The sequence below is a fragment of the Aspergillus foveolatus genome (assembly GCF_047715535.1).
Source record: "Aspergillus foveolatus strain CBS 279.81 unplaced genomic scaffold BDW70scaffold_13, whole genome shotgun sequence".
NCBI lineage: Eukaryota > Fungi > Ascomycota > Eurotiomycetes > Eurotiales > Aspergillaceae > Aspergillus > Aspergillus foveolatus.
This window is the reverse complement of record NW_027396077.1, coordinates 475,703-500,707: the sequence shown is the minus strand read 5'-3', so window position 1 is coordinate 500,707 and position 25,005 is coordinate 475,703. Positions and strand designations below refer to the sequence as shown.

At 50.4% G+C, this 25,005-nt stretch overlaps 10 protein-coding genes across 10 annotated transcripts; 6 read left to right on the top strand and 4 right to left on the bottom strand.

Moving 5' to 3' along the window:
* Positions 1 to 4,023: 4,023 nt before the first annotated feature.
* On the bottom strand, positions 4,024 to 5,524 carry BDW70DRAFT_132919 (uncharacterized protein). Its single transcript, XM_073736239.1, has one exon. The coding sequence runs from the start codon at positions 5,141 to 5,143 to the stop codon at positions 4,133 to 4,135; it is 1,011 nt and encodes a 336-aa protein (XP_073597898.1). The 5' UTR covers positions 5,144 to 5,524; the 3' UTR covers positions 4,024 to 4,132.
* Positions 5,503 to 6,525, top strand: BDW70DRAFT_132918 (putative filament-forming protein (Tpr/p270); the record flags this gene model as incomplete). The annotated part of the gene is made up of 1 exon (XM_073736238.1): positions 5,503 to 6,525. A coding segment is annotated over one exon (934 nt), but the record flags the coding sequence as incomplete, so codon positions are not given.
* Positions 6,526 to 7,035: 510 nt separating this feature from the next.
* Positions 7,036 to 7,524, top strand: BDW70DRAFT_132917 (uncharacterized protein). The gene has a single exon (XM_073736237.1). The coding sequence runs from the start codon at positions 7,110 to 7,112 to the stop codon at positions 7,335 to 7,337; it is 228 nt and encodes a 75-aa protein (XP_073597896.1). The 5' UTR covers positions 7,036 to 7,109; the 3' UTR covers positions 7,338 to 7,524.
* Positions 7,525 to 8,096: 572 nt separating this feature from the next.
* BDW70DRAFT_158320 (uncharacterized protein) lies at positions 8,097 to 10,073 on the top strand (the record flags this gene model as incomplete). Its single annotated transcript, XM_073740493.1, has 1 exon — positions 8,097 to 10,073. One exon carries the CDS (start codon positions 8,097 to 8,099, stop codon positions 10,071 to 10,073), a length of 1,977 nt encoding a protein of 658 aa, XP_073597895.1.
* Positions 10,074 to 10,641: 568 nt separating this feature from the next.
* Positions 10,642 to 11,852, top strand: BDW70DRAFT_132913 (alpha/beta hydrolase). Its single transcript, XM_073736236.1, has one exon. The coding sequence runs from the start codon at positions 10,788 to 10,790 to the stop codon at positions 11,748 to 11,750; it is 963 nt and encodes a 320-aa protein (XP_073597894.1). The 5' UTR covers positions 10,642 to 10,787; the 3' UTR covers positions 11,751 to 11,852.
* A 384-nt stretch (positions 11,853 to 12,236) lies between these two features.
* Positions 12,237 to 13,009, bottom strand: BDW70DRAFT_148931 (uncharacterized protein; the record flags this gene model as incomplete). The annotated part of the gene is made up of 3 exons (XM_073738940.1): positions 12,237 to 12,284; positions 12,337 to 12,819; positions 12,866 to 13,009. The coding sequence occupies 3 exons, from the start codon at positions 13,007 to 13,009 to the stop codon at positions 12,237 to 12,239; spliced, it is 675 nt and encodes a 224-aa protein (XP_073597893.1).
* Positions 13,010 to 13,785: 776 nt separating this feature from the next.
* Positions 13,786 to 14,821, top strand: BDW70DRAFT_148930 (uncharacterized protein; the record flags this gene model as incomplete). The annotated part of the gene is made up of 5 exons (XM_073738939.1): positions 13,786 to 13,902; positions 13,932 to 14,152; positions 14,246 to 14,353; positions 14,509 to 14,561; positions 14,631 to 14,821. 5 exons carry the CDS (start codon positions 13,786 to 13,788, stop codon positions 14,819 to 14,821), a joined length of 690 nt encoding a protein of 229 aa, XP_073597892.1.
* A 482-nt stretch (positions 14,822 to 15,303) lies between these two features.
* On the bottom strand, positions 15,304 to 16,584 carry BDW70DRAFT_148929 (kinase-like domain-containing protein; the record flags this gene model as incomplete). The annotated part of the gene is made up of 4 exons (XM_073738938.1): positions 15,304 to 15,792; positions 15,968 to 16,086; positions 16,193 to 16,360; positions 16,404 to 16,584. 4 exons carry the CDS (start codon positions 16,582 to 16,584, stop codon positions 15,304 to 15,306), a joined length of 957 nt encoding a protein of 318 aa, XP_073597891.1.
* Positions 16,585 to 17,606: 1,022 nt separating this feature from the next.
* Positions 17,607 to 19,430, top strand: BDW70DRAFT_132907 (nucleic acid/nucleotide deaminase domain-containing protein). Its single transcript, XM_073736235.1, has one exon. The coding sequence runs from the start codon at positions 17,629 to 17,631 to the stop codon at positions 19,030 to 19,032; it is 1,404 nt and encodes a 467-aa protein (XP_073597890.1). The 5' UTR covers positions 17,607 to 17,628; the 3' UTR covers positions 19,033 to 19,430.
* A 2,740-nt stretch (positions 19,431 to 22,170) lies between these two features.
* Positions 22,171 to 24,463, bottom strand: BDW70DRAFT_132905 (HET domain-containing protein). Its single transcript, XM_073736234.1, has one exon. It carries the CDS (start codon positions 24,214 to 24,216, stop codon positions 22,366 to 22,368), a length of 1,851 nt encoding a protein of 616 aa, XP_073597889.1. The 5' UTR covers positions 24,217 to 24,463; the 3' UTR covers positions 22,171 to 22,365.
* Between the last annotated feature and the right edge of the window lie 542 nt (positions 24,464 to 25,005).

Below are 25,005 nucleotides of genomic sequence, written 5' to 3'. Positions count from 1 at the left end.
AGTAGTAAGGACAGCTCTACGTGGCAGAAGGAGCAAAAAAGGATCAGAAATAATGAGAAGCGTCCTATACAACACAGACAAGGGACATTTTGTTTAGTTTTAATAGGATGACAACTAGACCGAAGAATGCTGCCCTGATGTAACTGCAATTGGGAAAATAAATCGTGATTGATGAGCTAGTTGAACGTCACGTGATGACCTCAAACAATGAACCCAGCGGCAGAGCTACCTGAACTTGGGATGAATCAACCACAATTGCATCGCGACAATCCTGGCTGTAGGTTGGATTTTTCAAAGCAGCTGATTGCTGCGACCATCCAACAGCCATTATGGCTGCCGCTACAATTGAATTACCGTTCTTGTCGTCACATTACGCCATCGCAGAGTCGACTCTGAGCACCCTCACTGAAGCTCCCACGGTCGAACTTGTCAACCAACTACTGGAAGCTATCACGAAGAAGGCGCGAGAGACTGATGAACTAAAGTCGGATAAGCTTCGACTTGAAGTCGAGCTTGAGAATGCGGTTCGCAGCAGCGAGACCAAGATCAAGGTGCTGAAGGGTTCGGTCGAGAAGGGCCATGCGGAGGTTGAGGAAACAAGGAAGAAACTTCACGAATCAGGTACTCATCCTGCTGCTGAATTCGCCCGAGTTAAACTGACTGTTCAGAAACTATCCGATCATCCTTAGAATCTGAAATCGCCGCGCTAAAGTCATCGTCCACATCAAATGATTCCGAACTCAGCTCACTCAAATCCCGTATAACCTCCCTCGAAGCGTCAAACCGCGACACTCTAGCGCTACTTGAATCTAAATCGGCTGCTTATGACAAGCTCGCGGAAGAACTATCTACACAACACAAAAAGACAATTGAGTTACGCCGCGAGCTTTCCACTGCCGAGCAGAATCTCCAGGTTGCAAACTCGGCTTCCGCTAGTGCGAAGCTTCGCGAACAAAGTCTCCAGAACGAGCTGGAGCTGACAAAGAAGAATAATGAGTGGTTTGAGACAGAGCTAAAAACCAAGTCCGCGGAGTACCTCAAGTTCCGCAAGGAAAAAAGTGCCCGAATCGCGGAACTTCAGCGCGAAAACGAAGAGGCTATTGCGACTACCGAGTCTCTGAGACGTAGCGAAAATGCCCTCAAGAGCCGCCTGGATGAAGTTGAGCAGCGCTACGAAGAATCGCTCTCTAGTATCCAGCAGCTCAAGGAGGAAGCGATCCAAGCTGCCGAGTCATTCCGGATAGAATTGGACAGCGCAAATCGTCTAGCGGAGCTACAGGAAAATGCCGCAAAGACAGCTAAGAACCGTGTGCAAGAATGCCAGTTGGCGCTGGAGAAAGTGAGGGATGACGCGGCGGAAGAGATTTCACGTCTGCGTGTCGAAATCGAGACCGAGCACAGTGATAAGGAGGCTGCGGAGCGTCGTGTTGCCGAGCTCGAGCTCACCATCAATCAACTCGAAACGGAGGGCGGAGCTGGACGGAGGTCTATGAGCCCTGCCCGTGGATTGAATGGCGCTCCAGGGACACCAGTACGCCCCAGTACTCCGCTCGGCACATTTTCTCCCCGGACATCGCGATCAAAGGGTAGTTTGACCCTTACGCAAATGTATACCGAGTACGACAAGATGCGGACAATGCTTGTTGCTGAGCAGAAAACTAACCAGGAACTCCGATCCACTTTGGACGAAATGGTTCAGGATCTGGAAGCTAGCAAACCCGAGATCGATGAGCTTCGCGAAGACCACGCCCGCTTGGAGAATGCAGTCGTTGAGATGTCAAATATTCTCGATACCGCTGGCAAAGAACGGGATGAGGCTACGAAAGAGAGCAGGAAATGGCAAGGCCAGGTCGAGGGATTAGCACGAGAGGGTGATATTTTGCGCCAGCAACTGAGAGACCTTAGTTCCCAAATCAAGGTTCTCGTGCTGGAAGTCACTCTCTTAAAGGAGGGTGAAGCAAACTATGACCGTGAAGAACTTGAAAAGGTCGCCCGCAAAGAAATCGAAGACTCTTCGGCCGACCTCACCCCTACTGGCCGATTCATCAGCCAGAACCTAACGACGTTCAAAGATCTGCACGAGCTTCAGGAGCAGAATGTCACTCTTCGTCGCATGTTGAGAGAGCTAGGAGATAAGATGGAAGGTGCAGAAGCACGGGAGAGGGACGTTACTCGGCAGCAGGAGCAGGAGGAACTGAAGGAGTTGAGGATCAGGGTGCAGACATATCGAGACGAAATTGCAAACCTCATTGCTCAGACTAAGAGCTATGTTAAGGAGCGTGACACATTCCGCAGCATGCTGACTCGCAGGAGACAAACGGTTGGCGGTGATGCTGTACTTTCACAGTCCCTTCCTCTTGGTGCCGCTCCACCGGCGTCCGAAAACTCAACGGGCGTCCCTGACTACGCCGAACTGTTGCGAAAGGTTCAAGCACACTTTGATAGCTTCAGGGAGGAAGCAGCAACAGACCATGCGGCTCTGAAGCAACAAGTCAACGAGCTTTCGCGCAAGAACAGTGAATTGATGAGTGACGCGAGTCGTTCAAACAGTCAACTTGTTGCTGCAACCCAACGTGCAGAGCTTCTTCAGAGCAACTTCAATATGCTCAAGACCGAGAACGCAGAATTGCAGAAACGTTACGCTGCGCTGTTCGAGACTGCCAACCGACAAGATCTTAGGACTCAGCAAGCCGCGGAAGATCTTGTCGAGTCGAAAGGCCTTATTGACAGCCTCCAACGTGAGAGCGCGAACTTGAAGGCCGAAAAAACTCTGTGGAAGAATATCGAGAAACGACTTATTGAGGACAACGAGACCCTACGGAATGAGCGTAGCCGTCTCGACTCGCTCAATGCAAATCTACAGAACATTCTTAATGAGCGGGAACACGCAGACTCTGAGAGTCGCAGGAGGCTTCAGCAGAGCGTTGAATCTCTCGAATCAGAGTTGCAGACAACGAAGAGAGAACTGAACGAGCAGATTGAGGAGTCTAAGAAAGCCACCTTACGACGCGAGTACGAGCATGAGCAGAACCAGAAGCGTATCGACGATTTAGTGACTAGCCTGAGCTCCACGAAGGAAGAGTTGGTTGCGCTCAAGACAACCAGAGATCATTTACAATCTCGCGTTGATGAACTCACTGTCGAGCTTCGGAGTGCGGAGGAACGGCTTCAGGTCCTGCAGTCTCGACCCAATGTTTCTGGCGCTCCCGCTGAAAGCGCTCCTACTGAAGGGTCACAAGAGTCCGGCTTGACAAGAGAACAAGAACTCAGCATTGAAGTATCTGAATTGAAACGCGATCTTGAATTAGCAAGGACCGATCTAGAGCATGCTAAAGAACAAGTTGAGGACTACAAGGCCATTAGCCAGGCGACCGAAGAGCGACTGCAGTCAGTCTCTGACACCAACGACCAATACCGTGAAGAGACCGACCAGCTTGTCAAAGAGAAGGATGCAAGGATACAGGACCTGGAGAAACGAATTGAAGAGATCTCTTCTGAGCTTTCTGCGACCAACACTGAGCTCTCTAAATTACGTGACGGACAGAGTGAAGCTGCTCGACGTTTAGAGGAGCAAAAAGCCAGTCTGGAAGCAGATATTGCAAGGCTCACGGAAGAAAACGAGCGTCAAATTGCTGCAGCTCAATATCACCAGGAGGATCTGAAAGCTCAGGCGGAAATTGCACAGCACGCCCAGCAAAACTACGAGAGCGAGCTAGTCAAACATGCTGAAGCCGCCAAGAATCTCCAGACGGTTCGGGCCGAAGCCAACCAGCTGAAGCTGGAAGTTGTTGAGCTGCGAACTCAGGCTGAGACTTATAAGAAAGATCTTGCTCAAAAGGAGGAAAGTTGGAATGAGCGCAAGGACCGATACGAAAGCGAGCTTTTGGAGCTACAGAAGCGCCGTGATGAAGTATTACATCAGAACAACCTGCTTCATTCCCAAATCGAGAACATTACCAAGCAGATCTCGGCCTTACAACGTGACCGCGCTACTATTGCTGAGACCGAGCAGGATAATGGCGAGGCGGTTGCGCCGAACCTAGAAGGCCTGCAGGAGGTCATCAGCTTCTTGCGTCGCGAGAAGGAGATTGTTGATGTTCAGTATCACCTGTCCACACAAGAGGCCAAGCGGCTACGCCAGCAACTCGACCACGCTCAGTCCCAGCTTGATGATGCGCGTCTCAAACTTGAACAGGAGCGTCGAGCCCAAACTGACAGTGAGAGCGCTGACTTGAGCCACAATAAACTTATGAATACGCTGAACGAGCTTAACATTTTCCGTGAAAGCAGTGTCACTCTGCGTAGCCAGCTTCAGCAAACCAAGACTGCCCTTGCTGAGAAGTCTGCTCGCGTTGATGAATTGGTTCAGCAGATAGCGCCCCTCGAGACCCAGATCCGGCAACTTGAGGACGCCGTTGAGACTAAGGACGAAGAGATGAAGCTCTTGCAGCAAGACAGGGACCACTGGCAGCAACGGACGCAGAACATTCTCCAGAAATACGACCGAGTGGACCCAGCTCAGATGGAAGAATTGAAGCAGGAGTTGGAGAAGTTGAAAACGGAGAGAGACGAGGCCATTTCGGCTCGTGAAGCCCTTGAGAAACAGGTTGAAGCATTCCCCGAGCAGTTGAGCGCGGCCGAGCAGAGGACGCAGGACCTTCGTTCCAAGCTCACAGAACAGTTCAAGGCTCGTTCCAGGGAACTTATGGGTCGTGTCAACGCCAAGCAAACTGAGTTGGACGCCGTGGTCCAGGAGAAAGAGGTACTGCAGGAGGAGTTGAAGACTACCAAGGAGGAGTTGGAAGCATTGAAGAGTAAGCTCGCCGAAAAGCCTGAGGCGCCAGCGGACCAGGGCACAGTCGTCGACTCTACGCCGGCATCTCAGTTCCCAGTTCCTACCACTCAGGCACCCGCGCCGACGGACGACGAACGAGTCAAGGCGCTGGAGGAGAAGGTGCAGCGTCTTGAAGCTGCTCTTGCCGAGAAGGACAGTGTTTTGGCTGCCAAGGATGCTGAGCACGAGACCAAGGTTAAAGAGCGGGTGGAGAGATTGAAGGAAGTTTTCAATAACAAGATGGCTGAGGTTAAGGTAAACCATCGACAGGAGATTGAACGCTTGACAGCTACTCAGGGTGGAGCTCATGAAGGCACTCAAGGTGCCCAAGAAACTCCAGGGACACCACAACCTAAACAGCAGCCTCCCGCAACGCCAAGCAAGTCCGAAGACGGCCTCCCAGAGTTGACGGATGCCCAGGCTAGACAGCTCGTTGCGCGAAACGAGACCATCCGCACGATTCTCCGCAACAACATTAAGCAGCAACTCGCCAAGGAGAGAGAGAAGCAAGGACAAGAAACTCAATCTACCCAGGATGCCGTCGCAGCTGCTGAGCAAAAATTCAACGAAGAGCGGGAGGCGCTCAGGAAAGCGCACGAGGAGGGAATGGACGAAAAGATCAAGTCTGCTGTCGAGCTGTCGGATAAGAAATATCTGGCTAGAATCAGCATGCTTGATTCCAGGTACAGAAACACACAGGCCAAGGTCGACATCGTGGCGAAGGCGGCCACTGAGACGCCGCAGAAACCTGTTGTTGAAGTATGGGAGATTGCAAAGGTTGCTAAAGCTCCGCCCGCGCAAGCACAGACTCCCAAGCCTTCGCCAGCGACCCCGGCACAGGTTGCCTCTCCTGCACCTCAGGTAGCGCAACCTGCACCTACTCCAGCCCAAACCGGCGCTGCAAGTCAACAAGGTGCCCCTGCACAGCCCCCAACTCAAGCGCCGGCCCAAGCTCCGGCCCAAGCTCCGGCCCCGACACCGGCCCCGCAAGCTGCTCCTGGCGCAGCCGCTCCAGCTCCCGCTCAACTTCAACCAAGTGAGCAGCCCTCGCAGACACAACAACCACAGTCAGAAGAGGTTTCTTCAGCTGCTCCCGCCCCTGCCACAAGCGGTGTTCCCAACCCATTTGGTCAAACCCAGAACAAGCAACAGCCGCAGGGTTCCAATCTGCCGAACAAGCCACCAGCAGGCGGAGTGCTTCGCACATTGCAGTCTGGGCTTCCAGTCGCACGAGGCGGACGAGGCGTTGCTCGGGGCGGATCTCACCAGCAGAATCCGTTCGGCCAACTCGCACAACAGGCGCAGTCCCAGGCACCCCAGCAGCAGCAACAGTCCCAACGCGGTAGCGGCATCGCTCGCGGCCGTGGCGGACGAGGAGGCCAGGGTAGAGGCGGACACCAGAACACCCAGGCTCAAGGACAAGCACAAGGACAAGCACAGGGCCAACCCAGTCCAGGCCGAGGTGGGCTGAATGCCGGTGCACGCCAGTTTGTCCCGCAGGGCAACAAGCGAGCTAGGGAGGATGGCACTGATAATGCAAACGAGGGTGGCAATGCCGGTGGAAAGAGGATGCGCGGTGGTGGTCATGCACGGGGATCTTGAGTGGCAAGCTGCATTTTGCATTGGGGATGTGATTTTTTTTGTCTATCTATGTACTCTTTGTTTCTAGCATATTCGGGATAAGGTTTTATGGAAGATAGTTTCACATGATCTCAAGCCGATATTTCTTTTGTCAATGGAGTTGAGGTTAATTACTATGTCTTAATGAAGGGGCCTAGATCAAGTCAGCTAGCCGAAAGTAACCCCATAACTTGGAGTCTGGTCCAATCCCGGCAACTGCTGAAAGTGTCTAGAATTCAGCAGTGTTGCCAGTATCAGCTCTGATAAGAGGATAGCTTTATATATATGCGCTAGTGTTCCTTCTGTTACCGAAGTTGCGGTAAAGTTGGCATTGCAATGTCTTACTGAACAAGTCTGAACAGATTATGGTGAAATAGTCTACGTTAGGAAGTTGGAGTTCGAATTGAACACTCTTCTAGACCGGTCAAAGCTTCAGCCCTAATTTCCAAATTGTGCCCGTAGTCAATTCCATGTTCCCCAACACATCATCGACCCACTACCCAATCTAGTACACTGCATATCGGAATACTTCAGCATCAAGCCTGCTCGGGCAAGTCTGCCAGCTCACCTGCATCCCGAGTCTAATATTAGCATCCATGCATTACTCCCGCGCGAACTCCAACTAAGTGTCCTGGAACTCTTCCCAAGTTCATCCATGCTAAACCTCTTCCTCGCAAACCCTAACATTAGGCATTGTGCAGAGCAGCTCCAGTCAAGCTTTTGGAATTATCGTCTCTTCTTTGACGTGCCGTGGTGTGCAGATATTATTTTATCACAAATCCAAACAGCCCAGTGCAATGGAACAGAGAAAGATAGAGTCCAGTTTGACAGGCCATTGCGCTTTCCTAAGAAAATTTTATACGTCTCCTGGGCAGGAGCCTGATGGTGAGAACCTTGAGTTCAAGGGTGAGGAACTGGCGCCGAATTTGGATGAATTGTGAGCGGATTGTGAGGGAGGTTGCCATGAAAATTCAAGTCCAGATGGATTAGTCAAGACCAGTCCCTGAAAGCACTTTCACGAACAAGAAAAGCAGCCGTCACTGCAAGATACAGGACCAGGAGGACCTCCTCCCACCCGCCAGGACATCAGACCATAGTCACAATTCCCACCGTTTTGCTGCTGTATAGTATATACCCGCCATAATCAGTGTGTTAAACAGCTTCCGGTGCTATGCACAAGCTCGACAAACCAAGAGCTTGTCCAAGCCAGCTGGGAAGCCAGCCGGAGGAAAGAATGAGCTCGTAAGCGGTGTGCTGGTTGAAAAGGAGTAGAAGAGTTGGGTCTGCTACTGGGACTAGCCCACGTGCAGGCCTGGGCTGCACCTTCGGGCGTGTAAACGACGGGATCTGCAGGTTAAATCTTCTGCCTAGCGGGGTGGTCCGTATCCGTATTTCTTGCCTGAACAGGTTAATATCACGGGCTCGTCTGGCACTGGTCTGGCCATCCTAGAAAGCATCCAGAACCCTTTAATACTGTGTACTCCTCCCTGTTTCACGGCACCACCCTAAAATTATCACATCTCGGGTCAGTCGCAGGAACTATTACCTCCCGCGGCACTCATTTACACAGCTATCTGCCATCCTGATACTGCTGGCATGGTCCACGAGTGCCCTTTGCGCGAGTCTTCGTACCATAAACACGATGGCATCCAAATATGCTATAATGACTCCGTCGTCGACGAATGAGCGGGATCCCCATCCACGCTCGTCATTTGTCTTCAGAATCCCTATTGTATCTTTGTCTCTAATCACCATATTCTGGCTCTCCGCTGCCCTCGGACAGTGGACGTCCAAACAGCCCGAACCGCCCGAACCCGAGGCCATTGAAATCGCCGAGCTTCCACTGCCACCAGTGATTGAAAGCAATGCGACTGGCGCCTGTACGGTGGAAGAGAATCCGCACCGGACGGGCTGCATTGGAAGAGAAACTACAAGGTTCCAGTCTGGAGATTTCACACCGGACGGTCGCCATGTCGTGGTGACTCTAGAGTTTATCGGTGCTCCTGCTTCCCCCGACCCGGCCAGCATCTATACTGGAGAGCAGTTGATTCTCATCAGAACCGACGGCACCGCATTCCCCAATGGTGACCCTTGGAAGTGCCTCACCTGCGGGGTCCCTGAGAGCAATGCCCTGTTTACTGATCCACAAAGAGACTACCCGCATATTGCTCGAAGTGGAACGAAAGCCTTATGGGGCCACAATATCGTCGACTGCGGTGCGTTATTGCTTACCAGTGATGAGTGCACTCCAGCCAAGATATTCATCAATCCCATCTTCTGGCCGATGACCATAGATGGCTCTGGCCCTAGAGGCGTGCCTCGTGAAATGCGGCTACATCCTGACGGTATACATATGGGATGGAACTCATTTACTCCAAACGGCGGGCAGAACGCCTTCTTCGGAAGGCTGCAATTCAATTCAAATCCATCCACGGGCGCTGTGCTTGCTCCGCGGTATGATCTGGTTGACGTCAACTTGCTTCACGATCCAATTGGGCCATCCATCCTGGCGATCAATGAGAGAGGCGAGCTGGAGCTGCATTACGAAGCTATCAGTATTGGAGAGCTGCGAGGGTTCAGCGGCACCGGTGACGAGATCCTTTATCTCGGAGCTACCCATGAAGCGAATAACTTTGACATTTTCGCCGTGCATGTCATCACCGGCAAAGTTCGTCGATTGACAAGCCATCCCGAGTACACCGACCCAGTCGCTTTCTCACTCGATAACGAATGGTTCGTTGTGATGGATACCAGGGGCTCGGATCGCCAGATGTGGCTGTCTGGCATGCGAGGCATACCCCCATTGATTGATCTAGTCACAGCCAGCGCAGCTGCGTCGACGCGGAATAACCGTCATCGTCGCTTTTTCCAGCCCATCCTCATCGACCGTCACGGCGATCGGGGTGAGTATTTCGGTCAGCAAGTCAACGACCGCGGGACCGGCCTCGACGGAAGCCCCAATGACCCGAACTGGAACGGCCGCGCAGACCCTGCCTTCTCCTACGACGGCACGATGATCGTGTACTGGCAAACCCTCGTGACAGCTCCCGCATGCGGTGGCATTAATCCTCTCCCGTGCCCTGAATCCACAGCGCAGGGCGGCCGTACACACCGCGTGATGCTTGCTCGGCTTCTCGACCGCAAGCCCACAGCCCCAGCAGCAATCTTTGACGTCCCGGACTTTCTTTCTTGGGCAACACCGTTCCCCCCCGGCTCAGACTATCCAGACCACCGCGGTCTCTTGCCGGGCTCAGCAGGTACCTACACCCTTCGCGGTAAAGCGAGCGGCTTAGCCAATGCCACTTTTCTAGCAGACTCCACATCCAACCTCATCCACACCGTTTCAGCAGAGTACGACAATTACTCTGATGATGGAGAGCATATAATCAACGGGCTCGAATCAGTGACTTTCATTCCAGATCCAACGAATCCCTGGATAAGCCATCTCGACTGGTACTCGGATCTCGAGGGGTCTGGGGTGGTTACCACGACAAAGAAGACAGGGCCGGACGGGTTCCAGTTGTCGATAGATGTGATGGTCAATATATTTAATGCAAATGGGACGCTGACAACGACGGTGGACGGGGTTGTCTATGAACAACCTGCTAACGGGGCATGATATTGACTTACATCGGGCAAAGAGGCGGCTTCTCTCAGATGAGATCGCCGCTTTCGCAATGGTCTAATGAGTACAAGCTGACCTCTTAAATGAATCCTACCGTGCCCTCCTGCCTTCCCTGCATTCCTAAAAGAGAAAGGCACCGTCATGGCGGCCGTGATTCTGGCTTCAGGAGGAAGGTTCAATCTCCTTCGGAGAGATTCAGATTGATTATGATTAATCAAGCGGTTATGATTGTTATTTGTACTGGCGCGGAGGCTATCAGATCAGCTGCAGGGTAATACTTCGTACGGTAAATCGGACCGTATCGGCCGCTCAGCCCTAGCTGGAGCCAAGTCTGTCCTAGCGCCGGAAACTTCTGTTGGAGGAGCCGCATCCCCAGGGGGCCAGACCGGGAACGGGTTTCGGACACATTTGCAATCCCGGAGACATTCCCGATTGACTGATACCAAGACTTGGCGAGCACATGAGTAATGTTCCCGATTGGGCTTGTAATGAGCCCTACTAATATCTCCGTACCGTGCTATAGCTGTATGTTTACCTGTATATAAAGACCCAAGCGATCCAACGATGAAGCAACCACCAAGCAAAAAATCAGTGACTTTCAAGCAAAGACCAGACCAAGGCCAAGCCAAAGCTCCAGTATAATTTATAATATTTTGATTTCGATATTTTATAGACACTCATCAGCGCCTCTCAGCGACTCTTATCACAATGTCTACTTCAATCAGACCCTCTCTTGACCCCGAACTCGTCACCGTCCACGCCTCGATCCCTTCCCTAGACATCGAGACACCCTCGAAACTCTCAGCCTATCGCGCGGCCGTCGCACCAATGTTCACTCTCGAGAACGCGATCAAAGGCTCAGAATCCACCGTGGAGACAAGCGAGATATCTATTCCCGGTCCAGCAGGACCAATGCACGCTACTGTCTTCCGTCCTAAGAACCGCACCCGCTCTGTCTCTGAAACTCCTGGAGTCCTGCACATCCATGGCGGCGGCCTGGCAACAGGCAACCGCTTCTTGGGTTTTACAATGTTGAACTGGGTCGAGGAGCTCGGTGCTGTGATCGTCACGGCGGAATACAGGCTCACGCCGGAGCATCCGCAGCCCGCAGCGCTGGAGGATAGTTATGCGGCGCTGGAGTACATGGCCGCGCACTCGGAGGAGCTAGGATTCAACGCTGAAAAACTGATTGTCGCCGGTGGCTCGGCTGGTGGAAACCTCGCTGCGGGCATTACGCTTCTTGCTCGCGACCGGCAAGCCCCAAGGATTGCGGGCCAGGTCCTCATGTACCCGTGGGTCGATGACAGCATGGCCTCCGCCTCGATCACGCAGTTTGGGGACATTGCGCCAGTGAAGAAGGAGAATCTAGCAACGGTGAATGACTACGCTTTTGGCAAGAACCGCGAGTTTGCAGATATGTATACGGTGCCAGCCCGTGCTAAAAGTCTGAAGGGTCTACCGCCCACGCTGATCGATGTTGGCGAGGCGGATGTCTTTCGCGACCAGGATGTTGAGTATGCGACCCGGTTGTGGAGGGATGGGGTCACGACAGAACTGCATGTTTGGCCGGGGGCGTATCATGGATTTGATGTTTTTGTGCCGAGTGCTGAGGTCAGTAAACGCGCTGTGGCGACGAGGTTGGCATGGTTGAAGGGTGTGTTGGGACAGTAGCTTTCTACTGAGGGGTTATTCAGACTATAGGTAACGATTGAGGGTTGGTTTTCTAGACTTGCAAGTTTTTTCTGGAGCTGTTATGGATTGCTTGTTTATCACAGATCATATTTTTAGCCCAATAATCAGAGATGCTCATCTCAATGCTAATTCCAACGCGTTCACCCTTATACCTAGTAACAATGGTACCAAGACCTTACAAGCAGAAGCCCTCATACTCTATAGATTATAACAGTATTATTTGGAAAGTAAGTATAATCCAGAATAATATTTTAATATCGATTTATATCCATTAGAAGAAGCCTTGTCAAAACCACCACTGCCCCAGTTTGAAGAAATTTAACAATTGTTAAAACTGAATCTTGAAAGTTGCGAGTGATATTGACTATACATAACCAACAGGAGTCGAACAAACTCGAATCTTGCACGGCTACATGATTTCAACTTGGACAGAAAGCGGCGGTTCGGCAGCCCGATTTCCAGTCGTCAATAGAACTTTGAATTGGGGGCTTCGCCTCGCCTCTGATCCTCACTCTGCAATCAGATAATGAGTTAAATTCTCAATGTACCGTGAACCTTGTCTTACCAATAATTCCCCAAAGTTCACTACAAGCGCGGTCTCATAATCACAGTATTCTTTCTCGAAGGGCCCCATCTCGGAGAAGGTTGTTGCAACATCTAAGTCCGTCCATACCGCCCGATCCGGCGTGATAAGGATATTTTTGGGGTAGATATCTTTGTGGTGGACAAAGGCATTATGGATTGCTTTGATTCCATCAACAGCACCACGAAAAAGATCGTCTGAATAGTTCACACAGTTTAACCTTTCTGCATTTGGCAAATACTCGAGGATTATCGCTCTTGGTTGATATTTATCGTTAAGGAAATGCTCTAGGGGAGGATTGAGGGCGAATGGGTCAATTCGATCTATGCAGCCGTAGAAGAAGGGGACAAACCCTCGTTGACACACAGCATGCGAAGAGAGGTTCTGGTAGGCGTTTGATTCGCAACGAAAGCGGTTCAGGTCTCGACCATTTTTTGCAAATCCGGGGTCACCATTATCGTGGAACTACTTTGTTATCATTGTTCAGAGAAGACAGTTCTATTACACTCACCAGCTTCATGACATACGTAGCGCCTCGCAGCTCTATTTCGTATACTGAGGATGTCTCAGAGCGGTTGATCTCTCGCTTGACAAGTATGTCAGCAGTGCCTACATTTTGAACACTCAGCAGACCATTGTCTTCAGAGAGCTCCATAAGGCTAATCGGTTAAGGTGGGCGATTTTTGAGGTGTGTACACGAGATGTGGTTAAGACAAGCTTTCGTTTGACTATTGGATAATTGTAGTCACGTCACATGTGTGCCTACCAAATCACTCAACCTCTGCAGTTTCCAACACGTCTCGCAGTCGGAGCTTCTGATCTTCCAACAACCAGGGCCGTATGGCAAGTCAAACTCTTCTATAATATCTTTCTGTTGCCCTTCCCGCCATTACAATACAAGCGACGGTTCCTGACGCAAACAACAAATCCGCACTTTAGAGCTGATAATATCACCCAAGCCGCGCTTGGCCTAGTTTAACATGCGTCGCTAGGCATTTAAACTAAATGTCGTCAGATAACTCTTCGACGGGGTGTCCAATTTAAATAACAGGCTACGTCACGGACGAGTGTTGAAATAGGAACAGTGCAAATACTGTAGGCAGCAGTTCGTGTAGACAGCGATGCCATCGATTCAGCCTCGATTGCCAACAGCCTGCCCACTTTGACTGGCAGGCGGCTAGGCGTTGGCTGTAGTGTGAACATACGCGCAAGCATTAACCCTTGAAAGGCTGGAAGATGAGTTGGCTTCTGCAAGGCTGACATCAAGGCATACATGCGTAGCAATGGGCGGTATATTCGGCTTATTCTTTCATGCCTTCATTCAGGGAAAAGTTCAGCCTTGCCCACAAGCTGGAAGGATTATATAGACTTCCCGGTCATACTTTCCTCCAGTCCTCGGACCGTTCTCTATCATCGCTTTCTCTTGCCAAAATGAACGCTAACCAGATACCTTCTCCGGTGCAGTTAGGACAAACGAACATTGACCGCGAGGAAACACCTTCTTCGGTAGATAACTATTCGTGGCTCGACGAGATTCAACGATTGAACGTAACAGGCTGGTTCTTCTGTGATGGAAGACATTTTTCCGCTCAGCAACTCCCGCACTCCCTCTGTCCAATACCAACCGCATTCCGGTGATTTCAGGAGGGCAAAATATTCCCTTGAAACCACTGCCTTCTCACCAACAAATCCGTCGCCGTCCAACAAGAGGGCGCTCCAGGTGCTTGACCGCAGAGAGAACCAGTGATCAGGTCACAGAAGGTATTCATAGGCATCGATCCATCTCCCCCTGGACAGGGTAACCTACCGGCATTCGGGAAATATCTCACATGAATCGTAAACGTGAGATCCAAGAAGTGCTTGATCCATTACTTGCAGGTGATACAAACAGTCGAGTCTTGCTCTGCTGGGGAGACAACGACCGCTGCCATATTATCCCAGCAGATATCCGTGATGAAGCGGACGAAGTGAATGTCTGGGAAAGCATTAAAACAGCATAGTACTCACACATAGGTTTTTGGAGAAGATACGTGCCTTTCTATGGAGTTCAACGAGTAGATGTTGTCGAGGTATGTCTTCTCATGAACAATACGGGAATTCACGCTCATATACACTAGGTTCTCATCCCACGTTACGAATTCGCACGTTATGGAGCAAATCCAAAGCTGGGTATGTTGGCTTGTATCGAGAGCTGGCAATCGAGAGGAGTAAACTTGAGGGAGATATTGCGAATCACGAAGAACGAGAGTTCCCATGCCCATATAACTCGTAAACAGGGACGGTAGACTGCTTCACAAACAATTGTATACCGTGCATGGATTATATGACGGAGTGTCCTGAAAGGCGTTTCTATAAATCGCAACGTCAGCTACTACGCCTTACCAGGCGACCGTTGCTAACCCAGGCCTTCTCAAATCGGAACGTTGCGAAAGTAGACAACCTTCTCAAAGAAGAGGAGCTGATATAATAGTCAGATGTAAGAGAGCCAAACATACTCGAACTAAGCGGAGCTAATGTCAGTAATAGGGATATTCTAAGGAAAAGTGATGAATGGCATGTTCCGGACCTCAGTGAGATTCCATTCCACGCCTTGCTGATTACTGAAGGCTGGGACTTCGATATACGGAGCGTCGTTATACCTCTGGCCGCGTCATTTTTTTTCATTCTGGTGGTAGTTTCCAAGGTCATTTACAATGACTGGGGAACTGTGTGGAATGTAGCTTGTTTTTACGTTTCGTTGGCTGTGACTTCTTCTGATGTGGGCCAATCATGCGGTCCGCCAGAGTTGACCATATCCTTAGACCAGTAGACTTGCTTCCTCGAGAATCTCCAAGTTATGCGAAATTCGATGTTGGAGAGACTTGTTTATTATAGTGAGTATCCTGAACTCTATACAGGAAGGTAGAACAGCCGGGAGGAAGAGAAATACATACAGCCTATCCAGAAAACTCACACATGACTCCGAATCTTACCATATTCAGGCAAAGCCCACTTCACCATCCACTCTGACTCGAGAACTTGCTTGGCAGTAGGACGGTTCTCCGGCCTGAATGAGAGCATCGGCTGTAGCATGTCAAATATAGCTGCCCTCTCTCTTGCGTCAACAGGTGGCATCCCACTATCTCGTCTGGGTTGCTGCACGCTGTCCTCAAACCGGTCTTCCCAGGACCGGTATGGGTTTCGGTTTATGGGTTTCCCGTCCTCAGTAAACTTATGTCGGCGCGCCTCCCATCTATTCCACCATTCGGGCGGCAAGATACCAAGAGCGTCGACATGCTCACAGGTCATGTCGTCCTCGGTTGCGAGAAATCCTTCAAACAGCGGCCGCTGAGCGAAGATAGACCAAATAGTACAGGCAAGGCTCCATTTATCGGATTGAAAAGATAAAGGGCTTTCTGGTTCAAACCAAGCCTGGGAGGACGGATAACGAGGGGAGTGCTAGAGGTGTATTTCAGTTCTTTTGAGTATGAAAAGGCTTCGCCAAGGCCGGAAAGCGAGATCCTGGCTTCTGCTAGCGTTATGTTTTCACTCGCTTCTCCCAGCCATATGGGCGCAATGCCGTGGGATGGGACGCCAGGAGGCCAGGAGGAAGTGGTTTGCCATCCAGATGAACAACTGGCTCTAGTTCCGGCTCCGCATATTCTTCATATAATTGTTCGGGTGACAGGTGATCAAAGCTAGGCGGAATCTTGAGAAGGATGTTTCCCAGATGAAGGTCTCCATGGACAAACCCTTCGCATGTACATAATCCACAGCAAGAATGAGCTGCGCGGCCAATGCCCGGGCTACATCAAGCTGGAATAAACGGGTCCATGAACGTCTTTCAGTGCAGAAAGACTAGCCCTCGCTGGTGCTGTAACATAGCAAGCATGCTCACCATTTGGACCGTGAATAGTGTGCCTACCTAGAATTGAAGGAACCATGGCCTTGCCTAGACTGTGGCCTGTTGAGCGATGTGGACGGGTGAGAGATGATATAATGTCTGCTTCCTTTGGGTTTGAATCTGCTGCAGAAATTTTACTGGGACATTTGATTGGATTGTTCGTCACGGGCTAGCCACGTCATTGAATAGGTGTCATATCCCAGCTTATGAACAACGCGGTATCGGCCATGAAAGTGGTCTCCGATTTGTATGGGATGATAGCCCTCAGGTCGATAGTTCTCAATTTTTTCGACTTCTTCAAGGGGCTCGTATAAGCAACGAGCGCTGGAGTCGTCACTTGTCGCCATTGAGCTGGATGTGGTGATAGTCAACGTTGAGCGGAGTTGGTCGCGCTGAAATGGGGTGTGCACCTTAGGAAGGACAGGATAACTAATTTTAGGATATAAACCATGCGGACGCAACGGTAGTCTGGCTGGGGACAATAACCTAATCATTGTCTATCAAGCTGGTGTGCCGGACGTAAGACCACGATGAGGGCATGAAGATATCTCGTCTCCTGAGTCGGGCAAGGGGTATGATGCACTTAAAGTAGCGCGACCCGCCCCAACAACTTCGGCAAAAATAGGTAATGATTGAATGAAGCGGTGTATGAGAGGAGACGTCTCGATCTGTGTGCCCACGTGCGGCCTTCACATTCATAACGGTCTGGTTCGTACAGTCTATGGGCACCACCACGCGAGTGCAAGTAGACTCGATATGAGGGATGAGTTTAAATGTAATAAAAATACAGTACTTACGTATTTAAGTCCCTTGGCAACCCGACGGGTTGCCCCGCTGGGTTACGAGTTAGCCAAAAATATGAAACCCAATTGGCACGTTGGGGCTGCTTAACAGGTCCTGTACTGAGTAGTATTATGAAATTACAGAGGATACAGTCTTACCCTGGAAAACAGGGTCTGGCTTGACTTGATAATTAGGATATCCAGGATAGCCCAATCAAAATAGATGGGAGGAGGGAAAAGGATAACCCAATTGTTCTTTGATAGTACATACAATATTCCATCTGCTTGTTTGCTGTGTAGCGAACACTACTATACGGCCTGTGTCAAGGCCTGAGCTGGGCTTGCACCTCTACATGGTTCTCGAGACAGTAACCAGTCTGATGAAACTACAAGTCCCCTATGTATGTAACTAACCATATTTGCCAGCTGAATACCAGTCGCATACGCAGATTTACAGCTTACTCAGTTCTCTACTAGAGTCTGCCGCGATAGGTTACATCTACCAATCAGAGTGATGGTACATCCCGCACTACTTACCCATCAAGCTTTGCTCACCTCTTTCTATTTTACGCGTTTTACTGCCTTACCTCCAACCCTGCACTTCTCCTCATGCCACCTGCACCTTACACGTCCACTACTCGCCCAGTCCAGACCGCCGTACCACCTGATACTATCTGGTCGCGCGTAACCGAAGATGAATTCCGAGAGCATCTGGTTACGTTGGAGAAGCAGACGAATGCGGTACTGATGGATGTTCTGACTGCAGAAGGCGATGACGAGCAGCAAGACAGCTCGAGTCTATCTTTGCCGCTGAGGAGGGAGAAACAAGTCGCAGATGACTTTGCTTACATTGCTGCTGTCACAGAAGGAGCTCAGAGCGTGGCGGCCGTCTGCCTCGAACAGCAGATCAGTACCTCACTCGCTCTGAATCATCCCACCCTGGTGGTCCGCGTAGCGGGCATGGACGTCCTCGATGAGAATGTCAAAGAGATGCTCCAAGCTGTTGTCGCAGAGCTGCAGTCTCTAACCCAAGCGGAAACTAGCACTGAGGTTATTTTCCATTTGATCATTCAGCAGCATGAGCAGAAACTCCTTGGCCGCCTTCGTTCAAGGAAATGGACTAAGCCTAAGCATCTTGCCAGAACACACAAGAAGCCGCTGTGGCAAGACTTTGATAATCTGTTACATCGAGTTCAGCATGTCTATGCTAGGAGGGCTGAACGCAAGGTTCGAGAAGCAATCGGAATATCTATTCGGGAAATCGGTAGCATGTTTAAAGATTTCGAGGCTTCCGGCAGTGAAACTGCGCAGGCGCTCCAGGAGCTTGTAAAAGCAACGTTCGTTTGGTGCAAGTCGCCGCTCATTGGTGCTTATGCGTCCAGGCTCGAGACCGCAGGGGACACTCGTCAGGTGGCTGCAGCAATCAAAACGCTTCGACAGCTTGAAAAAATAGGGGCTTATTGGAGAATCGCCAAGGACATTGTTGCAGTGGCAAAACAGTATAAACAAGTATTTCAACGCATCCATCTCGAGTATGTTACTCCATATGCGAGCATACCTACCAGTATAGCCTACGAATCATGGGCTCGTACGTGCCATGTCCACGCTGAGATCCAGCTGGTAGTGGAGCTCGCGAAGAGCGCCTCACAGCAGGCTGCTAATCCATCAACGGTCGTGGTGCGACCTAGGACCATGGGCACGAGCAAATACCTGTGCTACTTGTGCTATCTGTTTCTGCGATACCATGGCGATTTCCAATTGCTGAACTCGCACGGCCGTTTGTACGACCAGTGGACCGTTCCTGATCTGGCCGAATATAACACGACCACGAGGAACAAGTTTGCTGCTGTGCTTGAAAGCATGGACGAACATGTCGTACAGCAGATCAAGGAAACCCAATGCATTATATGGCGACCTGAGCCTATGACAAGTCGGCAGAACTTGCTCTTATTAGGTGCAGAACCCGCTGTGGACACTTTGGAGGCCGGTGTTGACAAGCTTGCTTTGTCCTGAGATAATGCTCAATCTGCTCAGTTAATCCAGCAGATGTTGTACTGACAGAACCAGACGCGACGGAACGAAATGAGTACCACTCTATTCAGGGTTCATCAGCAAGGGTTGGGTCCCGAAGAGTTCGACCGCGTGCTTGAGAGTTAGACGGTCGTGGACCAGTGCGGGCCCCATTGTCCGCGTGTGCATCTCGAAGCCAGTCGATGAGTACGGGTTCCGGCGGAGACTTATGCGGTCATGCCCCAAAGTCCAATTACTAGCTGATTAGACGGAAATGGTCAGATAGTGCTGGGAAAGACCAGGTGTGTGGGATGATGCTGACCAACCACTTCAGGGAGAGCCCCGATACTTACGATAAACCCGAAAGACCAAAGCCGCCACCAGAGCATCCGGACTACCTGTATGATAGAGCAGACATTGAATAGAGCACAAAATATGATACTGAAAATGAGGTTAGGAATGTAGCCGTAGATGTACCCACGACGAAACAGCAGCGGCGTGAGCATTCGGTGTGTCGGGCATAATTGCTGAAAGAAATGACCGTAGTATGTACTTCCCACGGGAGCTGTTGCACAGATCAATGAAACGTGGATCTCTACTAATTAGACTGGAAATTAGCGTTGCTCGAAGCGGTTTGTGTTGGTAGTGTATAGACAACTTTAGGAATTGGAAAACATACTTATATATCTCCACATGCCGAGCGCAGAAATGTTCCACCTTCCAGAATAGGAACGGCTGGAAACTAGTGGGACTGGGATAGCAGCTTTAGAGAGGTTCCTAAGAGTCTTCGAGCCCTAGGATCATGTGACAATCTCCTAAAGTGCCAACTGAAGTCTAACTACGGTATGATCCAGAAATCATCCTCAAGGGGCCTTGGAACTGCGTTGAATCTTGCCGACCTACCACTTCCCTCAACTTTATTTCCCAGCAGTTGGATTATAGTGGGAAATTAAGATTAGGATATGTCGGTACCGTACCTGAGGATCAAGTCATGGTGTCATATCTCGGTTCTGATGAGTTCCCTATGAACTGACATGAAAAGGAAGGTATTTCGTTAGAGAGTAACATGACAAACGAAGCAAATTCTATTTTCTGTCCAGACGACGTTAATCTGATCCCCAAATATATATAATGCAGTCATCGGAGACGCAGACAGGTTCTGGAAACTCGTTGCTGACCTGGAGAGGACGTCCGACCTGCCTAAAAATGCATGCCCCATCGTCCTTGGTACGCCAACCCCACCATCGGGTGACTATACTGAAGACCAGTAGTTCCAGGCTTCACAGGTTTTGGTGAGCCCGTATTCGGCTCGATCAACTATTGAGGAGGATTTGAGGATCTCGCGGGTGAGCTCCATGCTCACCCCAGAGTACCGGTCATTATACCGCGCATAGGGCCTATGTCAAGCAACTGGGAACGAGCTTGCGAGTTATACGCTCAAATAGACAAGATACAGCGGGTGGGGTACGTTTTACCTTTCGTGCGCCTCCATCCTATAAGTTGTGCTTACGCCTGGTTGATAGTCAGGATACAGGGTTTGAGAAGAGGGGAGCTCCTCCAGACCCTACCTCTCCCTCTATCGATATCGGCTACGGATCTTACATTAGGTTTCCCACGGGAACACCACGCCTCGCAAAGCAAGCCTTAATGTTGGGGAATCTGGAACATGATTGGCAATGGGATACTGACCACCCAGTGCATATGATGTGCCATTCGCAGGGGGGCAACACTGTTCGTCTGCTCATAGAACTCTTGGCCGTCATGCTTCACTGCATCCGGCCTATTTTTCCAAGAGTAGGAGAGTCTGATCAAATCTGTGGTAACCCTCTGTACTCCTTACCTGGGCACAACTATCACCAGCGTTGTTTTTGACGTGAGCCCACTTGTGCGTTTGTTATTAGATGAGATCCCCGACCAAACGCTCATCAGCAGATCCTTAGTAGAATGGATCACTGAAGTCATCTCGCGCTTTGTTGTCTCCGCATCACTTAACCCAAGCCGCTTCGTTGACCTTCAACTGGGTCAGTGGGGTTTCACTCCTAAAGTAAATGAGACATTCATAGCGATGCATAAGCGCCTCAAATCGGATATCAAATCTTGGTGGGACTCGAACAATGGTATCAAAGATAATGGAGTAGCTGGAATAGCCCGTCTCAACAAAGACTTCAACCCTCAAACATCTCACGACACCACCTACTTCACGCTCTCTTTTGATGCCACAAGACCTTTTCCCGAAGGAGAGAATCTGACACCCGAAGAAGTAGCGTCTTTACCAACACATAGCCTTATCTCACCATTTCGTTCAGTCTTACCAGGAGCGTGGAACTTGGCTGCAAGCGCCGCACCTGTGGTTTCCTTCGCTGTACATACCATATTTAGCGCAGTCCCCGGCAATCCCAGCGATCTTGAGTGTGCGAAATGGTTCATCTCCGTCCTCAACAACCACGCTTCCAACCTGGGGTACCAATTTCGTATCCCCACTCCTGGGACCCGGATTCCGCGTGCAGATATGTTACCCCTACTCTCGATCTTTCACTCGGCATGAGCGGGGTGGAAGAGTAAGGCGCGGAGAACGATGGTGTTGTTGAGACGCAGTCCATAGTAGCTCCAGAGGTGGCTGCAGTAGGGCAGATAACAGATAAACGATTTTCTCGTCAGGCTCCGACTTGTGCACAGAATAAGGGCATCTATTGGCATTTCGGGACTAACGAGGGCATTGATCATGCGGACCAGGTAGGGGTTTCTACAAATGATGACACGGTTCGTCGATACCTACCCCAGGTTTCACTTCTAATCTATATTCAATCAATTGTGATTGTTGAGTCCCTGTGCTGACTCTCTTGGTATACGTTTAGTACAGAAATGTCGCCGAGATGTACCGTGATCTAGGGAGATTGATGGCCTATCTTTGATACAGCAGTGCTTAAAGAATTTAATATCCTAGGAACAGGTGTACTTCAGGGTTGGCGTAAATAAGATCCTGAAACAACATTTGTCGCCCTCGCAGCAATTGTCAGCATAAACTGCGCGTTTGCCATTCCCATTATAGGTGGCTTCTTACCATAGTTGATAATGTAACAACACCAAAGCAATGTTAGCCTAACTCTGGTGCTGGTTACAATAGATCTAGTGTCAGACACATGGAGTGATGATCATTTTGTTGTCAAGGGTAACTGAGATAACAAGTCGTATTGATCACAAAGATAGAAAGCAGAGTACAGTGGTGAAGAATGCCCTTACATATCCTCCATCCTCGGCCAGCTTCGACGCTCATGCCTTGCTAGCCATGGCAGAGGGGCTGAGCATGTTGATATAATGAAAAACATGGTAAGGTGTCTATGTAATAAGGAATGTCGTAGAGTCAATCAAGTCCTCGCAGTATAGCTCATCAACCATTTCCCCATCCATGATGCCACTCACATAAGACGCTCCAATCAGAGCATACATCTGGCTCTGGCCGTCAGTTCCAGCCGGTAATGGGCGGAGAATAAAAGGTACAGGAGATCCAAATAGGATGACCGCGATATCTCCTGCGCGACTGTCCGGAACACAGGTACCCACTAGGCCACAAGTAGTGGTGAAGAAGGCCTTCTGTCCCAGCCCTTCGACCAAGCACTTTTCATACTCAGTCCGGTTATCCTCGGTGACTCTCGGACACTCCGTCAGCTGCAGATAGATATCCTCGTAGGCCAAAGGGGCTTCGTCGTATCCAGACATGTACTTCTTATTGGAGATAAGCGTCCGCCAGAGTGGCTCTTTGCGCTTGAACTGCTCAATTAAGGCAGCAACAGGCTGCTCAAACCGACACGGACGCTCCTTTGCCTGCATTGCCATCGCCTGTATCCGGGGTAGGTTGGCCAAAATCTCGTCCATGGACGTTCCGAATGGGATAGTTTCCTGGATCGTATTGATCCACAGCCCTTCCACCTTCAGCACTCGATCAGATACTCGCTGGCCATTATGACAATTTGCACCGGCCCCAGAGGCGCCGCCGCGGTCAGCTGGTGGCTGGAACGTGATTCCGCTTGGTTTAGTAGTTAAATCACTTGTCTGACGCGAAAAGTCTGGCACCCAGGTGGGCAGATAGGCTTGTTCCTCGTCACTACTCGTTACCATTGGAGTTCGGGGTATGATTGTATCTACCCCGGGGAGAAACAGGTAAGAGAGGCAGTATGGTCCTTGTCCTGAGCTGAAGATATGCTCCATCGCGTCTGCGTACACGGCCCAGGTGGGTTTGCTGTAGTCCGCCAGGATCGTGATAACATCAGTGTCGTCAGATACATGCATCAAACCCAGCAATGCGTATACGCGATCTCGTGGATCGGTTGACAGAGAGGTTCGCGATATCCACAGCAACTGACGGAGGGATTGGCCTCCATCTCTCTGCACAGCCTGGCGGAGCTCATCCAGTACATCAATTTTCAACATGGCAAGCACTTCGAGATCGTCGCTGGTATTCGGAGCCTGTCCGTCTGCCACGTCCTCCTCAGCTCTTGGTATAGGCCGCACCATTCCGATTTCCGTGAATAATTCACGGCTGATCACTTTCCATGCTTTGACGAGAGTTGACCATGAGACAGACTTCATCCCACACACGACCAGGGGATCTTCACTGGCTACCGCAAGTTCCTGTGCTATCCACATCCGTGTGAACCACGGCCGCCGCTCGGCCAACTCGAGAAAAAATTTGGGCGCATCTTCTCTTAAGTGCAAATGCTCCCCTTGTAAGTACGACGCGCCAGCAGTGGCTATGCCGTGCAAAGCACTCATGACGGCGTCACTTTCTTCATCTGCCTCGCCCAGCCATATAACGACTCGTTTGGCCGAGGCATAAATCTGCCGCATCATTCCTACTTGATGACTACGTTCTGCGAAGTTGGTCTGATCAATACAGACTGCATCTGCCCACAAGCATATTGAATCTCCCGACTGATGGCGAAGGTGGCGGAGAGCTGAAACCAGATTCCTTGTTGCAGCAAACGAGCTCCCACCAACGAGTATTGTGTTTTTCGGGTCTTCCGCGCTGGCAGGGTCGCCCCACGTATATGACAGCGCCTCATATTGAGGACAATTGGGGCTGTTAAGACAGTGGACCACGAGATCGCATTTTAGTCGCTCCTCAAAGCAACCGGTGTGCAGATAGAGCAGCCGTATCTCGCGGCGAAGAGGGTCCAGTGGACTGTACATTGTGCCTGAGACTTTGGATACGTGTATAGCAATTCAACTGAGAAAAAGAAAAAGGGCAAAGGGATGCACAGGAGATACCAAAGATGGGTATGAGTTGGGGGATGCCCAACATCCTGTTTAGCCGCCGGGTGCTCCGCAGGATTGTTTCCAAGCTTAGAATGTTACAGCCATTTCTTCCAAGCTCAGTGCATAAAGACTCAAAACCCGTAGCAGAAATCTCAAATTGCGCGGTCGCTAGTCCGACAACCTGACATGACTATAGCTTTAAAGGCAAAAGTTTGACCGCATGATTCCCTAGGATACAAGGCTATGTAACGTAAGCAGGCGCCTAGACAAATATCGAATCAGAGCACCGTGAACCAGGAAGCGTAGAGGCCAATGTCAAAACATCTAACGAAAGAAGCATATGACAAGAATGCCAGGAATACAGGAAAGTGTCAATTTGCTAGACAGTTGTAGAAGCCAACTTGCTACTGTCCTCGCTTCACGCAAGAGGGGAGGTCGAAGATGTGAGCTTCACGACTGTCGAATGTAGTTACCCAAGCCACCAAGCTGCAGAGCTCAAAAATCTATGCAGAGGGAGTGCAGCAATCGGCCTTTGCAAAGCTAATCGTATGTCTCGGTTTTACAACCACTCGATGTGAGTGTTTAGATCGCGTAAAAGTGCAAATGAGAATCTATATAACGTATGATGGTGGCAGGCAGTAACCTTCTAAAAAAGGAAGACACCCATACCTCCTGCCCGCAAGATTCCTAACCCTAAGAATAAATAGAGGAGCTTTAGGGAAA

What these genes read in the sequence shown, in the direction of transcription:
- BDW70DRAFT_132919 (XM_073736239.1), bottom strand. Translation starts at nt 5,143, where the DNA reads ATGAGCTCCACCCTGAGTAGCTGTCAAGCGTTCAATCTCCTGTCGATG.
- BDW70DRAFT_132913 (XM_073736236.1), top strand. Translation starts at nt 10,788, where the DNA reads ATGTCTACTTCAATCAGACCCTCTCTTGACCCCGAACTCGTCACCGTC.
- BDW70DRAFT_132907 (XM_073736235.1), top strand. Translation starts at nt 17,629, where the DNA reads ATGCCACCTGCACCTTACACGTCCACTACTCGCCCAGTCCAGACCGCC.
- BDW70DRAFT_132905 (XM_073736234.1), bottom strand. Translation starts at nt 24,216, where the DNA reads ATGTACAGTCCACTGGACCCTCTTCGCCGCGAGATACGGCTGCTCTAT.
- BDW70DRAFT_132917 (XM_073736237.1), top strand. Translation starts at nt 7,110, where the DNA reads ATGCTAAACCTCTTCCTCGCAAACCCTAACATTAGGCATTGTGCAGAG.